This window comes from Oratosquilla oratoria, chromosome 14, assembly GCF_046742065.1.
Source record: "Oratosquilla oratoria isolate Oo_2021 chromosome 14, ASM4674206v1, whole genome shotgun sequence".
Lineage (NCBI taxonomy): Eukaryota > Metazoa > Arthropoda > Malacostraca > Stomatopoda > Squillidae > Oratosquilla > Oratosquilla oratoria.
The window spans coordinates 63,289,219-63,306,677 of NC_134790.1; the positions used below are offsets into that span (position 1 = coordinate 63,289,219).

The following is a 17,459-nucleotide window of genomic DNA, read 5'->3' on the forward strand; positions in this document are numbered from 1 at the left end:
AAAACTACTAGTCTTGCGGATTATTCTAATACCAAAATAAAGGCAGCGTGTTATGGTAGAGCTGAGAAATCGGTGGTACTAATTAGTTTTTTTCTATCGGGTCGGATTATCGGATAACAACATCAACATCCATCCCGCCATTTTATCTATCCCTGGTGGTATGGATCAAACTTCACTCTATTAAGTTTCTTACTATTATGTTATTGGTGTAATAGACTTATAGTTGAATTATTTGAACTATTTTCTTTAAAATGTGTGATATTTATGTAATTTGATCAAAGAGAAGTTACGTTTTTGTCCTCCGTAATATTACGGACCACAGCTACGATTCGTCCTGCCCGCTATCTATGATCACTGGTGGTATGGATCAAACTACACTATTTTGTTACTATTGGGTTATTAGTGTAATAGATTGCATATAGTTGAATTATTCAAACTATTTTCTTTAAAATGTGTGATTTTCATGTAATTTGACGGTATTCGTAGCTGTGGTGGGTAATTTTGCAGAGGATAAATAGGTAATTCTTTGATCAATTTACATGGAAATCACACATCTTAAAGAAAATAGGTCAAGTAATGCAACCATAAGCTAATTTTTTTATATAAAATTGTGCCTGTCAGTAAAAACCGTCATTGTTTACGTTTGATCGGCGATTAGTCAGACCGCACGTTTCGGCCCGATTTCCTGGAACAAAATAGGCCCGATTTAATTCCATTCAAAATGCAATATCTCGAGAACTAGGACAGCTAGATGGATAATTCAAATTGCATTATACTGATAGCGACTTTTTGCATCCTATGAGAACTACTTCAGCTCAAATATCAGGAATTCCATTTCATGTTGACCTAGCTAGAATAGGTTAGGACAGGTTACGTTTAATTTTATAAGTTATGGAACTTTACAATTTACGAGCTACTGGACATCGTGTGTTCATTATCCATGCTGTTAACCATTACCTATTACTGCTCATTTTTTTAATCCGATATGACAATGTATTTTGCTACTATTCCTACTGACGTGACTATTGTCAGCATTTGCTACAATAACTACTATTTCCCTGCCGGAAAGTTTGTTTACATGTATTGCGTCACGTATTCTTCTGCGCATTAATTCCATATGCAAAATTCATAAATCCCATTGGTTTCTAATGCACAAACTCTCTTTTCATCCAGTATAACAATGTATTTTGTTACTTTTGACGCGACCACTGTCAGTATTTTCTACACTAACAATACCTATATATATACCCAGCTGGAAGTTTTGTTTACATGTATTGCGTAACGTTCATTTCTACACATTCAATTCACATGCAAAATTTATTAAACTTTTAAACAATATAATTTTTTAGATTTATAAAAGTATTTACAAATAAACTGCTAGTGATTACAGTGTGTGTAGATTTATTATACACAATGAAAGAGGAAATGTTTACATTAGTATGAATTGAATTCTCACAGTGAGCGAGGCGATGGTTTCCAGAATGACTGAGAGGTCGCATGTTATTATGTAAGAGACTGCATATAATGTAAATTGAAGATGTCGCGGCATATTTCAGCAGACGATGGGAGGTTTATGATAACTCCACCCCAACAGATGATGTCTTCCTGTGCCGGAGCGCTTTTGACTTCAGTATTCAGTAAGTTTGTGAAATATCTCAAGGTGCCTAATCAAAGAGTCGATCACTTCAATACTATACTGGTCACTGATAATATTTTTTTCCCTTGTACATGGCAATGTGTATTGGGAAATATTGTTTAAATTTGCTACGAATATAACTTTAGTGAAAGAAAACTTTCCATTATGCTAAAACTGTCTTCATTCGATATCAAATAATAGTGTACCGCATTTTATGAATTGATAACACTTTTGAGATAGTCACTAGTGTACTTTGCCGTGCAATGGTTCCTGATTTCTCTGCCATTTTGATATTATTTTCAACTGACATGCACATAAGCAACTTTGTATACATTTTTAATGACCTTGTCAATGAAAGACAGCTTTTATTCAGTCGTAGAATATGACCAAAAATAAGAACTTTAGTAGATAACATAATTAAAGTATAAACACTTCAGCTTGAGACCTTGTCAAGTCCGGTCTTAACCCATTCAACTCCGATGACAAGATGTCTTGTCATTTGGTCAAATAAAAAAAATAAAAAAATCATAATAAAACAACAAAATGTTTGATGATCAAACAGCACCAGAAAAATATGACGTCGTCAGTCCTCCTCCTCGAGGAGGACTGATGACGTCATATTTTTCTGGTGCTGTTTGATCATCAAACATTTTGTTGTTTTATTATGATTTTTTGTTTTATTTGACCAAATGACAAGACATCTTGTCATCGGAGTTGAATGGGTTAAATCAATTTAGGTCAAAGTTCAGTTCCATTGGTAGATGATTCAGCTTTTACCCAGTGGTGGAAGCTGCCCAAAATAACATTGGGTATTCAATTTACAATTATAATAATTGTAAATTATACAATTATAATAATTACACAATTATAATAATAATATAATTGTGTAATTATTATAATTGTATAGTTATTATAGGCCCAAGTTGGAATAATAGATTATCATTATAGACTACATGAATTTGAAGCTAGGAATGATAATTGGAAAATAAGTTATAAGAGATAGGACCCCTTGAGCATTGTTCCTTTGCTGTATAATACAGTTAGGTAAATACAATTAGATACACTAGTTATATGGAATATGCCTAAAGGCTTCTTCCCATGTATAAGGTAGGTACAGGCACAATGTTATAATTTTTTAACCCTTAAATTCTTATTGTATATGATAGACCATTTCATTAGAAACAAAATGCTTTTCATTTTTTTTAAATAGCTTGAAAAGTAAGGGAGATATGATTGAATTATTTTTCTGCTCCAATTTTTTGGCGGCAAGACTACCATAACAAAGTGTGAGAATTAAGGGTGGTAATTTGTCAAGATTTTGGTAAAGAAATACACATAAACTAAACCACAGGTCCAATTTTATTGAAATTTAGAATTCTTGGGTTTTATGGGTCAACAAATCACCTGAGTATGTCAAAAACAATGTGGAACATCTCCATCTTACCAAATTTGCCTTTTCATGGCAACTATCAAGTTGTCAGTTTAAAGATGATCATCAGTAAAACCCAAACTGCTGCCCCAATTGACATACAGCTTGGCATGTGAAGGATTTATGGGTCAACAAATTACCTGAACATGTCAAAAACAATGCAGGACCTTCCTTTTATACTATTCTTACTATTACTTCTCATGTTACCATGGCAACTATTGTCAATTTAGAGATAATTATCCAGAAGATCAAAACTGCTGCCCCAATTTACATGCAACTTGAGCATGTAAAAAAAACCAATGTGAGACATCTGCATTATACGAGATTTGCATTTTCATGGCAACAATTAAGTTGGCAATTTAGAGATAATCATCAATAAAATCCAAACCGCTGCCCCAATTGACATGCAAGAGAAATGAGTACTGAGGAATTAGAAAAAGAAAAGACACTAAGAGATGAAGCAAAGGAAAAAACGCAAAGAGAACAGAGACAGAAAGCAAGAAATTCCATTGGAGAGTAATCAACATGAGACTGAGGAAATGGGTGAACCAAAGACAGAAATAAATATGGAGAAAGAAGAAAATTGAAAGTGTCTATACTAACATGGACGGATTAATTTCAGGACTGAATGAACTGGATGATTACCTGCTAGAAGAAAAACCAGACATAATGGGAATTGTGGAGACTAAACTAACGGGTGAAATACCATCCATCGATGTTGGACATGGACTGTACAATTACTGGATTAAAAACTGAGACAAGTAACAAGGAGAAGGAATCATGTTCTAGGTCAAGAAAAACTTGCATGTGACAAAAATTGTGGAGGGCAAAGGTAATGTAGAACTGATCGTAATAAAAGTTGAAGACAAGAACACGAAAAGTAGAAAGTTTGTGGTGGCTTATGTGCCCCCCAAAATGAACGTTTGGAAAGAGAACAAGCATATGAAAATGCTAGAAGATACAAGGCAATCATTAAATGAGATACTAATGGACGGGGGTAATCTGGTAATTATGGGGGACTTCAATTGCAAAGAAATTTGTTGGGAAAACATGATAGTGCAAGGAGACGACGACTTGTAGGGTAATGTACTACTGGATATGACCATGGAATACACAATGACTCAGTGGGTCAGTGAAAACACCAGATACAGAAATAACGAGTAGCCGTTGAAACTAGATTTAATACTCACAACAGAACCTGAAATTGTGGATAAAATCCAATACAAGACACCAATTGAAAAGAGTGACCATATACTCATTGAAAGTGAACTAAAGGAAGAAATATACATGGAGAGAAATGAAGAACATAGGAAAGGTAGATTGATGTTCAACAAAACAGAATTTGCAAAACTTTCAGAATGCAAACTGGGAAATTTTTTACATGGAAGAGACAAAAGTGGAAGAGAAATGGGATATCTTGATGGATAATTACAATGAAGGGGTAAATAGACATGTACCAAGACAGAAGTGAGAGAGTGTACATTAAATGCTGGTTCAACAAAAGATGCAGTGAGGCAAAAGACAGAAGGGACAGAGCTTGGAAAAGGTGGAGAAAAGGTTTAAAAAAAAAAAAAAACTGGAAAATGGCAAGTTTATATAAACTATAGAAATGAGTATGTTAAAGTGAGAAGAAAGGAAAAAAAGGAACCATGAAAAGGATATTATAGATAAATGCAAAGAGGAACCAAAGCTATTCTATCGATATGTGAATGGGAAACTTAAAAACAAGCAAGAAATGGTGAAACTATGCCAAGGGAATATAGAATACACAGAAGAATTAGAAATGGCCAAAGTCATGAATAATCACTTCAAATCTGTCTTCACTAGAGAGAAAACACAATATTGGGACAAAGGTAATGAAAGGCGATCTCCCCCCATGAGCAAGATAACAGTAACACAAAAAGAATTATTGGAACACATATCAAAACTTGACATCAGGAAATCACATGGCCCAGATGGAATTGCAAATTGGATTCTAAAAGAATGCAAAGAAGAACTAACGGACAAAATACACAACATAATAAGTTGCTCACTCAAAGAAGGAAAACTACCAAAAGACTGGAAAAATGCTAACATTGTAATATATAAAGGAGGAAATAAGGAAGAACCAACTAACTATCAGCCAGTCTCACTAACAAGAACTACAGCCAAAATTTGTGGGAAGATAATCAAGAATAGATGGGTAAAACACCTGGAAGACAACAATATAATAAACCCAAGACAATTTGGGTTCAGACAAGGAAGATTATGTACCACAAACTTAATGTGTTTCTACTCAAGATTAATAGACATAGTGCAAGAAAGGAATGGATGGGCTGATTGTGCCTTCCTGGACTTACAGAAACTTTTGACGAAGTACCACACAAAAAATTATTTAAAAAAAACTGGAACATATAGGAGGGATACAAGGGAACCTACTAAAATGGATGGAGGACTTCTTGATTGGTAGAAAGATGAAAGTAGTGCTCAGAGAAAAATGTTCAGATTGGAAAGAGGTGATCAGTGGAGTACCGCAAGAATCTGTATTGGCTTCAATAATGTTTGCTATTTATATGAATGACATGGATGATGTGAAATGTTACATGAGCTTCTTTGCAGATGACGCCAAACTGTTAACCCCTTCCATACGGGGCCGCACACGTAGGCGTCATGGGGAGCGAGTGTATTCGCAAGGCTGCCATATCGGCGTCTTGATTATATTTATTGTAGTCGCCCCTCCATAATGACATTCTTTCTAATTCTTTTGTAATCGCATTTTCTATGGTTATCAAAATTCACGGGTGAAGAGAGAACGATCGATATAAGCGGTGACTATATTTTATGATGCAAGTATTATTACGACACGTCGTACGGCTGGCATTGGCTGCTGCCACTGAGATGTAAGTCCATGACGCCTACGTGTGCGGCACCGTATGGAAGGGGTTAAAGACAGTAAAAACTGAAAAAGGTTAGAATTTGAAAACAGAGAGACAAATCCATCTGTTTGAGCAGTTAACCCCTTGAATACAATGATGCCTACATAGGTGTCATGAGTGGCGAATGAGTATATGAGGATGCCAGTGTTGGCCTCCTGATTATGTTTTATAGTTGTAGCTTTCACTTCACAGGTGTTCAACTATGGAACTCACTACCTATGTCCATTAAGCAGTCAAATAGCAAGGTTACTTTCAGGAAAAAAGTCAAGGATTATTATATGTCTCGGCTATGGACCGAGAACAGCTTTGATTTTATGTACTAGCCTAGTGAGGGGTACCAGACTCCATGAGTAATACCATCCAAATCTTCATTCACTCATAACTATTCTGACCTCCCCTTTTGTCCTTCAGAGGTTTAGCTTAATATAACAATGTTTGATGTTCAAAACTGGTTTCCACCTTTGTTTTGCTTGTCATAGTATGGTATATGTCTCAGGTGTGGTCCGAGAACAGTTATGATCTGATCATAATACAAGCCTGGTGAATCAAGGCACCAGGCAGCAAGGTAATTGGACCTTTCCCTTGATGTTCTTGTTGTTTTACTCATACGAGTACTGGTCACCTGTATCCTACTTCTGGTGCTTCAGGTTCTAATGTACTACTTTCTGGTGCTCAAACTAATGTGTAATTGCCCACTTTGTCCTGTGGTACAGGTAAATTTTGGAATTAATAGGTGACCCAAGCTGCCATGTAGCATTCACTATAACATGTTGATATTGTTGATGTCCTGCTACATACAAGTAAATGCAATAACCAAGTTTAGAAATAGTGGAAGGGATAAGACCAACTGAAGGAATAGGAGTAACAGGAATGGAGTTAGTACCAGTCATAGAGAAAGACATTAGAGGTTGGAAAGGAACATATGAAGCAGCAGCTGCATAGATCAAACCATAAACATAATTTCTTGATTTTATTCATCTCGGCATAAAAGTAAAGTATGAGGAAATCAACTCTGGTAAGAATGTAAAATCAGATAGATTTAATAGAGTTGGAAATTCTGAAATTCTCTATGATGAACTGCATTAACCTCTTCGATACGATGACGCCTACATAGGCGTCATGAGGAGCAAGTGGGTACGCAAGGATGCCGATGTCGGCGTCTTGATTATATATATTGTAGTTGTACCTGAGTGACCCCCATACTCTGTAAAATGTCTTCATCATATTTTCTGTGGTTATCAAAATTCACGGGTGAAAGAGAACGAGCAATATACAGCGGTAACTTTATTTTTTACAATGTGAGTATTATGATGCAACATCGCATGTCTGGCAGCTAATGCTGCCCGCGAGATTTTGGCCTGGAGTGAAGGGGTTAAATGTTTTTGCTCAGACTATTCCAGTTTTAATTCCTAGAATATGATGATGCCTATATATATTCATCATGAGGCATGAATGACTTTACATGGATGCTGGCATAGGTGTCCTGATTATATTTATTCTGTAGTTGTAGCTGAGTGACTCCTGTATTTTGTGAACAGGCTTGATCATATTTTCTGTGGTTATAAACATTCTTGGTGAAAGGGAATGAGTATAACAGCTGTTACTTTATACTTTATAACATGCGTATTGTGATGCATCATTATACATGTGCGTGCAAATGCTCGACTTGTATTGAAGAGGTTAAGAACATTCTCAGGCATAATTGTCCTCCTGATGTGAAAAACCAATCTGCTGCAGTCATCAAACTTGGTGGCCAAAAGTGAGGGCTAATACTTTATATAATAATGATAACACTTCCTGGGGTTAGGACTGACTTGAACAGACAATCTATTCTTATGGTTATTATGGACAGTCAAAAATTTGTTCAGTAACTTATTCCAGATTAATGACAAGGTGATTATCTCTTGCAGTGACCCCTTTTGATGTGGTCAAGGTGCGACTTCAAACACAGCAGCGGGCAATCATGAACAGTCGCTGCTTTCTGTACAGCACAGGTATCATGGATCACATTTGCAAATGTACAACAGAGATTTGTACAGATACTTCCCATGGACCCTGGTACAATCGTCCTGTTCCAAAACATTTTACTGGTACTTTTGTAAGTGTCTATTTAATTTTTTGCAACATTTATATATACAGATGCTCCTCAACTTACGTTTTAGTTGCGTACCAAACGGCCGAACGTAATGTGAAAATGAACGTAAGTTGTTACTGTACGTTCCAGTAATGTATGACCATACCTATACATCCATAAATTCTATTACTGTATCTTATAAAACACCCCTAAATCATTAATTATAAACATAACATTGTAAAATAATTACATTTCAAATAAATTAAATTCAAGCAACATAAAGTGAGATGGTGGAGGAGGAGACAAGGCATGTTCAGTCTGTTGTTTGTGCCATGTAAACAATGTACGTAGCATCATGCGTAAGTATAGTTTGAACGTCTCATACAACGGAGAGTGCGCTAAACTAAAAAATTCACTAAAAAAAATTATATTTTTTTTTACAGTCAGTTGAAACGTAAAATCGAAAAAATGTAAAATGAATGAACGTAAGTAGAGGAGCGTATGTATATATATATATATATATATTGGATGGTGTGGTGCAAGAGGTAAGTGCAAGGGTATGGGTCAGGGATTGGAGATGGTTAAAGAAAATGGAGAAAAGTGGAGCTAAGCCAGCTGTTGTTTGCGGATGACACTGTGCTTGTAGCAGGATCAGAGGAGGGATTGAGGAAGTTAGTGACAGAGTTGGAAAAGTGTGTGGAAGAAGGAAGTTGAAGATAAATGTATGTAAAAGTAAGGTGATGAGATGTACAAGGGGTGAAAGTGGCAGCAGATCGGAAGTGAGTATTAAGGGAGAGAGACTGGAGGAAGTGGATAGTTTTAGATACTTCGGGTGCAAAGGTGGCAGGAAAGGGAGGAGTGGAAGTGGAGGTGGAATGTAGATTGAGAGAAGCGAGTAAATGGCTTGGATTAAAAAGTGTAATGAGAAATAGACATTTGGGAATGGATGCTAAAAGGAGATTGTATGAAGGAGTGATTGTGCCAACAGCACTGTATGGGGCAGAAACATGGAACATAAGAGAGGAAGAGAGAAGGAGTTTGAATGTGTTTGAGATGAGGTGTCTTGAGAAGTATGATAGAGGTTACGAGGCTAGATAGAGTGAGAAATGAGGAGGTGAGGAGGAGAACGGGGGTGGTAAGGGAGTTGGGAGATAGGGTTGATGAAAGAGTGTTGGGATGGTTTGGACACATGTAAAGAATGAGTGAAGAAAGACTAGTAAAAGAAGTGTGGAAGGCAGATGTAGAAGGAGTGACCATGAGGGGGCGACCTAGGATGAGATGGATGGATGTGGTAAAAGGGACTTTGGGGAAGAGGGGAATGTCTGTTGAGGAAGGATGGGAGAGGACAGAAGACAGGGGTGAATGGAGAATGGTTGTATATGGATGATGATGATGTGATGCATGAGGTGGAATGGATGGGGGATGGGTGGTGAGGGAGTATGTGGGAGAAAAATTTGATGCAGCCCGAAGGGATTTCTCTCCGTCTTCTTTTCTACATGAGGGGACGGAAAGGGAGGGTCGCTGATTTAATGAAGTGGCCTTGCTGTGGATGTGCTGTGTCTTGCGACACTGCTTCTGACCCAGGACAGTGGACAAGATGCAGAGATGACCCATCATCCGGGAGGTGCCAAGATAAGAGGGTGGAGGGGAGTGGAGTGTGTTAGGGATGGAATCAGTGGGAGTGGTTTTTATGCCTTTGTTTTTTGGTTACCTTCCTTATAAGGGGAAAAAAAGCCTTTGGTATATGTAATATATATATATATATATGTATATACAGTCGCCGCAAAAAAATCTATACATTTTTTCCGCAAAAAAATCAATACACGGGATTTTATTAATAGATTTCACTTGATTTCCCGCCATAATAAAAAGTGGGCGGAGTTACTGATGACGTGGGTGTGTAGAGCGCGCCTTTTTACAGTGTTCGCCAACACATCACGCTTCAGTGCGCTGCCAGCGCTAGATGAGAGGAGTCTATGCATGCTGCTCTTTAGTGCCCTTTTGTTCACTTTTTCACTGACTTTGGTGCCCTCTAACTCTCCTTCTGGTGATCAAAATGGGTCGTTCCAAGCTTTCAATGCAAGAAAAGGCCCGCGCCCTAGCTCTGTTAGAGCAGGGAATGTCTGTGATACGTGTTGCCGCAGACCTGCAGGTGACAAGAATGGTCATTTACAGCCTGAAGAAAGCAGCCGCCACACACCCTCCTGGTATGGTACCACCAAGAAAGCCAGGCTCTGGAGCCCCAAAGAAGACATCTACTCGCACTGACAAGATCCTAAAATGAGAAGTGATGTCAGATCCATGTATAACAGCTGTTAGTCTGAAGCAAAAACATCCTGCTCTCCTTAAAAATGTTGCTGTAAGAACGATCCAACATCGGCTGCAGGACCTCAAAATGCCAGCTCGACGTGCCGCCAAGAAGCCCCTGCTCACAGAGGCCATGAATAAGAAACGGATTGATTTCTGTAAGAAATACAAGGACTGGACATCAGAGCAGTGGCAGAAGGTGATGTTCAGTGATGAAAGTACCTTCAGGCTGATCAGGGGCAGCTCCAAGATCGTTCGTCGCCCCAGTGATGTGTCCAGATTCAACCCGCGGTACACAGTTAAAACAGTGAAACACCCAGACAGTGTGATGGTGTGGGGTGCCTTTAGTGGTAACAAGGGCAGGGGTGGACTATATTTCCTCCCCAAGAATGTGACCATGAAAGGGAGCAATTATATCAATGTTTTGAGGGATCACATGCTCGAATTTTGGGACATCCATGAGTGTGATCATTTCATGCATGACGGTGCCCCTCCCCATAGGTCTAAGGAAGTGATAAAGTTCCTTAATGACAACAATATCAGTGTTATGGAGTAGCCAGGCAATTCCCCAGACTTGAACCCAATAGAAAATGCCAGGAATCTGATGAAAAACGAACTGGAGAAATCGCGACCCACCAGTATTCCAGACCTGAAGGAGGTGCTGAAGAAGATCTGGGTCACTATGGACAGCGCCTACTTCACCAAACTCACCTCTTCAATGCCCAGAAGGATCCAGATGGTACTCAAGAACAAGGGGAACATGACAAAATACTAAATGTAACTCTTAAGTGGAAATAAAGCACATGTTAGTTGTACTTTTGAGTTTTATTGTCCAAAAGCCCTTAGTGTATAGATTTTTTTTGCGGCGATTGTATATATGTATAGACACATACACGCGCATTTGAATTTGTGTTTTTTTTTTTTTTTGCAAAAACTAAGAACATTTTTTAGGCCCTGTATGCATTTAGAGAAGACTTTGATGTGGTAGACAGGAAGGCATTGTGGGAGGTATTGCAGATATAGTAGAACTTGTTAGGGTTAAAAATTGTGAGAATGAGTAGTTTTACCTAGTTGTATTTTGCGGGAAGCTGAGCTATGCTCAAGGTGTCCCGCCTTTGTTTCTTGCAGTGTCTAGTTTGTTCTTAAACTCATGAATGGTTTTTGTGCACACTATTTCATTGTCCAGTTTGTTCCAAGTGTCCACCACTTTATGTGGAAAACTGTTTTTCTTCAGATCTCTTCTGTAGCTATGTTTTTGATTTTCTTTCCATGTCCTCATGTGCTTCTCTTGTCCCAGTTTAACAAGTCCTCTCTATCGAGTATTTATGTGCCTTTCGTGATTCTGTAGATGGTCAGTAGGTCACCTCTCTTCTTTGCTCCAGAGTCGGTAACTCCAGTTAAGCCAACCTCTCCTCATATGAAAAGTTTGCAACAGCAGGTGCCATTTTTGTTGCTGCTCTCTGGATTCTTTCTATTTTCTTTATATTCGTTTTGGTACTGGGTGACCACAATGTTGCCACATATTCTAGTCTAGGCCTTATCAGTGTGACCAATATTTTTTAAATAATTTCTTTGTCCAAATATGTAAATGCCACTTTTATTGATCTTAGCAAGTTGTAGGATTCTCCGACAATTTTGTTTATCTGTTTGGCTACCTCCCTTGTAAGGGGGAAAAAGCCTTGGTATATGTATGTATGAATGTATGTTTGTCATAGGACAGGTCATTTGAGATACACCCAAATCTTTTTCGGATCTCTCCTTCTTTACCTCCTTGGTTCCAATTTTATATTGTCCTGATATTCTGTTTTTGCTTTTTTCCAAACTCCATTATGCTACACTTGTTAATATTGAAGTCCACTTCCCAATTTTTAGTCCAATTCCATACCTTATTCAGGTCTTCCTGCAGTGATTCGCAATCCTTTTCAGTATTTACTTTCCTTAACAGTTTGACATCATATGCAAAGAAGCTCATGTAACATTTCACATCATCATCCATGTCATTCACATAAATAGCAAACACTGGAGCCAATACAGCCTTGCGGTACTCCATTGATCACCTCTTTCCAACCTGAATATTTTTCTCTGAGCACTACTCTCATCTTTCTACCAATCAGGAAGTCCTCCATCCATTTTAGTAGGTTCCCTTGTATCCATTCTATATGTTCCAGTTTCTTAAATAATTTTTGGTGTGGTACTTTGTCAAAGGCTTTTTGTAAGTCCAGGAAGGCACAATCAGCCCATCCATTCCTTTCTTGCACTATGTCTATTAATCTTGAGTAGAAACATATTAAGTTTGTGGTACATAATCTTCCTTGTCTGAACCCAAATTGTCTTGGGTTTATTATAATGTTGTCTTCCAGATGTTTTACCCATCAATTCTTGATGATTTTCTCACAAATTTTGGCTAAAGTGCTTGTTAGTGAGACTGGCCTATAGTTAGTGTTTTCTTCCTTGTTTCCTCCTTTATATATTGGTACAATGTTAGCATTTTTCCAGTCTTTAGGTATTTTTCCTTCTTTGAGTGAGCAACTTATTATGTTGTGTATTTTGTCCATTAATTCGTCTTTGCATTCTTTTAGAATCCAATTTGCAACTCCATCTGGGCCATGTGATTTCCTGATGTCAAGGTTTGATAGGTGTTCCAACATTTCTTTTTGTGTTACTGTTATCTCGCTCATGGGGGAGATCGCCTTTCACTACCTTCGTCCCAATATTGTGTTTTCTCTCTAGTGAAGACAGATTTGAAGTGATTATTCATGGCTTAGGCCATTTCTAATTCTTCTATGTGTTCTATATTCCCTTGGTATAGTTCCACCATATCCTGTTTGTTTTTAAGTTTCCCATTCACATATCGATAGAATAGCTTTGGTTCCTCTTTGCATTTATCTATAATATCCTTTTCATGGTTCCTTTTTTCCTCTCTTCTCACTTTAACATACTCATTTCTATAGTTTATATACACTTGCCATTTTCCATTTTTTTTTTTTTTTTTTTTTTTTTTTAAATCTTTTCTCCACCTTTTCCAAGCTCTGTCCCTTCTGTCTTTTGCCTCACTGCATCTTTTGTTGAACCAGCATTTAATGTACATGTCTATTTACCCCTTCATTGTAATTATCCATCAAGATATCCCATTTCTCTTCCACTTTTGTCTCGGAGTAACGACTCGAAGTGCAGCGATACTGAAATTATTTCAGCCCTGGGCAGGATTCGAACCAGGTACCACCGGCACCACCGTACTGGCAGTCTTGGTAGAGTACTAGACTGCCAGTACGGTGGTGCCAGTGGTACCTGGTTCGAATCCTGCCCAGGGCTGAAATTATTTCAGTAACGCTGCGCTTCGAGTGGTTACTCCGATTCTCGTGGACGGGGAGTTGGGGGTGTGTGTAAGGTCATAGCATTACCCATAGATTGGTCATACGAGCTCTGAGCTCTCTTCTGGGAGGGAAACAGCTGTTAATCATGAGCCCAACACGTGATCCAAAGACCAAGGTGAAAGACCAAGGTGAATGTGCAAAACACATCTCTTCAGTGAAGCAGCTGCCAATCATGGCTCCAATTAAAATATTACACTAAACAATACACAGTGCATGGGCCTGACAGCTGCACACAGCTAAACCCTCAGCCAAAAACACCCCCAACATAAACACAGTGGCAGAACTGGCAACTTTGACACCCTGGGTGAACCTTCTCTCAGTGCCCCCATGCCAATATTACAGACATATTGTGTCTTCCATGTAATGGATTGTGTGCATTTAGGGCATGTATGAGAGCCTGGGTTTGTTTCATTGTTGTCAACTTGTAGAAGATATATGGCAGGTGCTAGTGTGCTACTCTTATTAACTGAGAAAATTACTGAGTATCAGATGGAGGTAAATTAGTTCGTGAAAGAGTGAGTGTTGTTCTTGTTCTGGAGACCACATACCAGATCTTTTGGGTTGCACCTCTTGGAAGAGTTAAAGGTTGTAAATTTGTGATCCAGACTGGGCACTGGTTGGGTGTTCTTTGTCATAGTATCAGTGAGCCATTGAAGGTCCAGCCTCCTTTCATTGTTTCAGTGTTGCTTCTTGAAGGCATGGATCTTCATTACCATTTCACTTCAGAACATTATCAAAAATTAGATTTGCAAACCATTTGATGCATGTTGGTTGAGATATTATACAAAATAGATATCTGCTTATATTAAAAAGAAAAAACAATATACACTGTATAATTTCATTTCTTTTTCTGTTTTCAGGATGCCTTTGTAAAAATTTCAAAACTTGAAGGTCCTAGAACATTATGGTCAGGGCTTCCACCAACACTTATTGTGTCTCTTCCAAACACGGTCATCTACTTTACTTCCTATGAGCAGCTGCGCCAGAGGATGCAGAAGCAATACTTGCAACGGGGTGAACATCCACCAATGTGGTTAGGGGGATTAGCTGGGGCTCTTGCAAGAATATGGGCTGTTACGCTTGTATCACCATTTGAACTCATCAGAACCAAGATGCAATCCACTAGTGTTACTTATAGAGGTAAGCAGAAAGGTTTCTTCCTTATATATTGTTTCTTTGCAAGATCTCCTCAACTTAAGACATTTGTAAGCACATATAAGTACATACGTATACCAAAAGCTTTTTCCCTCTTACAAGGGAGGTAGCCAAAAAACAAAGGCATAAAATCCTCTCCTGCTCATTCCATCCCCACACACTCCACTTTTACCCATCCCCTCCCTCCCTCTTATCTTGGACGGGTCATCCCTGCATCTTGCCCATTGTCCTGGGTCAGAAGCAGTGTCACAAGACACAGCAGATCCACAACGAGGCCACTTCATTAAATCAGCGACCCCTCACTCCATCCCCTCATGCAGAGATGGAAGAGGCTGGGAGAAATCCCTTTGGGCTGTGTCAATTTATTTTTCACACATACTCCCTCACCCCCATCCCCCATCCACTCCTTTTCATGCATCACAGCATCATCTATACACAACCACTCTCCATTCACTCCTTTCTTCGGTCTTCTCCCATCCTCAACAGATTTTCCCTTCTTTCCCAATGCTCCATTCACCCTATCCATCCATCTCATCCTTGGTCACCCCCTCATGTTCACTCCTTCTACCTCTGCTTTCCACACCTCTTTTAATAATATTTCTTCTCTCATTCTTTCCATGTGTCCAAACCATCCCAATATTCTTTCATCAACCCTATCTCCCAACTCCCTTTCTATCCCCGTTCTCCTCCTCACCTCGTTGCTCATTCTATCCAGCCTAGTAAACCCTATCTTACTTCTCAGGCACCTCATCTCAAACACATTCAAACTCCTCTTTTCTCTTATGTTCCATGTTTCTGCCCCATACAGTGCTGTCGGCACAATCACTCCTTCATACAATCTCCTCTTAGTATCCATTCCTAAATGTCTATTTCTCTATACACTTTTAATCCCCCAAGGTATTTACTTGCTTCTCTCAATCTATATTCTACCTCCATTCCTGCCACATTCGCATCCAAGTATTCAAAACTATCCACTTCCTCCAGCCTCCCTTAATACTCACTTCCAGTGTGCTGCCACTTTCTCCCTTTGTACATCTCATCACCTCACTTTTACCCATATTTATTTTCAACTACCTTCTTTTGCACACCTTCCCAAACTTTGTCACTAACTTCCTCAATCCCTCCTCTGATCCTGCCACAAGTGCAGTATCATCAGCAAATGACAAATGGCTTATCTCCCACTTTTCTCCATTTTCTTTAACCATCTCTAATCTCCGACCCATTACCCTTGCATTTACCTCTTGCACCACCCCATCCATGTATAAATTGAATAGCCAAGGCAACATAACACATACCTCATGAAGTCTCACCTTTACCTCAAACCACTCATTCTCTCCATTTCTGATTCTAACACAAGTTCCACTGCTCATGTAAAAACTCTTGACTGCTCTTAAAAAAATTTCTCCTATCCCATATATCTGCAATACCTCACACAGTGCCTTCCTGTCTACCCTGCAACATTACCCTGTCAGGGGTGTTGGCTGCATGTTATTGTGGCAAGTAACATACAGTTGATACTTTAGGGTCTATATGGGGCACCCCTACAGACCAGAGCCACACATTTTGTCTGTGATAGAGGAAGACTCTGTTCATAGAGAAATGATGACACTTATTAGACTGCGACTGCCCCTCCGTTATGCTGACCCCCAACCCCATATTACCGTCCTGTACCATTTCTCAGAATATTCATTTCCTTTTTTCGCCTACCCTGGAAGTTAGTGACAGAGTTTGAGAAGGTGTGTGAAAGAAGGAAGCTGAAGATAAATGTGGGCAAAAGTAAGGTGATGAGATGTACAAGGGGAGAGAGTGACAGCAGGCTTGAAGTGAGCATAAAGGGTGAAAGACTGGAGGAAGTGGATAGTTTTAGATACTTGGGTGCAAATGTGGCAGGAATGTAGATTGAGAGAAGCGAGTAAATGCCTTGGTGGATTAAAAAGTGTAATGAGAAATAGACATCTGGGAATGGATGCTAAGAGGAGGTTATATGAAGGAGTGATTGTGCCAACAGCAATGTACGGGGCAGAAACATGGAATGTAAGAGAGAAGGAGTTTGAATGTGTTTGAGATGAAATGTCTGAGAAGTATGATGGGGGTTACTAGGCTAGATAGAGTGAGAAATGAGGAGGTGAGGAGGAGAACAGGGGTGGAAAGGGAGTTGGGAGATAAGGTTGATGAAAGAGTATTAGGATGGTTTGGACACATGGAAAGAATGAGTGAAGAAAGACTAGTAAAAGAAGTGTGGAAGGCAGAGGTGGAAGGAGTGAATATGAGGGGGCATCCTAGGATGAGATAGATGGATGGGGTGAAAGGGGCATTACAAAAGAGAGGAATGTCTGTGGAGGAAGGATGGAAGATAAGGGTGAATGGAGAAGGGTTGTGTATGGATGATGCTGTGATGCATGAGGAGGAGTGGTTGGGAGATAAGTGTGAGGAAGTATGTATGAGAATAAATTTGACGCAGCCTGAAGGGATTTCTCCCCGGCTTTTCGTTTTCTGCATGAGGGGACGGAGAGTAGGGGTCGCTGAATTTATGAAGTGGCCTTGCTGCGGATGTGCTGTGTCTTGCGAC

The 17,459-nt window shown here is 39.1% G+C and overlaps 1 protein-coding gene across 2 annotated transcripts in view; it reads left to right on the top strand.

The window, feature by feature from the left end:
- The first annotated feature begins 1,466 nt into the window (after nt 1-1,466).
- Nucleotides 1,467-17,459, top strand: part of LOC143032897 (mitochondrial glutathione transporter SLC25A40-like) — a 44,673-nt gene continuing 28,680 nt past the window's right edge. For both annotated transcript variants that reach the window (XM_076198126.1, XM_076198127.1), the window contains exons 1-3: nt 1,467-1,637; nt 7,891-8,078; nt 14,596-14,875. In XM_076198126.1, the coding sequence (XP_076054241.1) occupies nt 1,538-1,637; nt 7,891-8,078; nt 14,596-14,875 (568 nt within the window). In that variant the 5' untranslated portion in view covers nt 1,467-1,537. The remainder of the gene's footprint in view (nt 1,638-7,890; nt 8,079-14,595; nt 14,876-17,459) is intronic.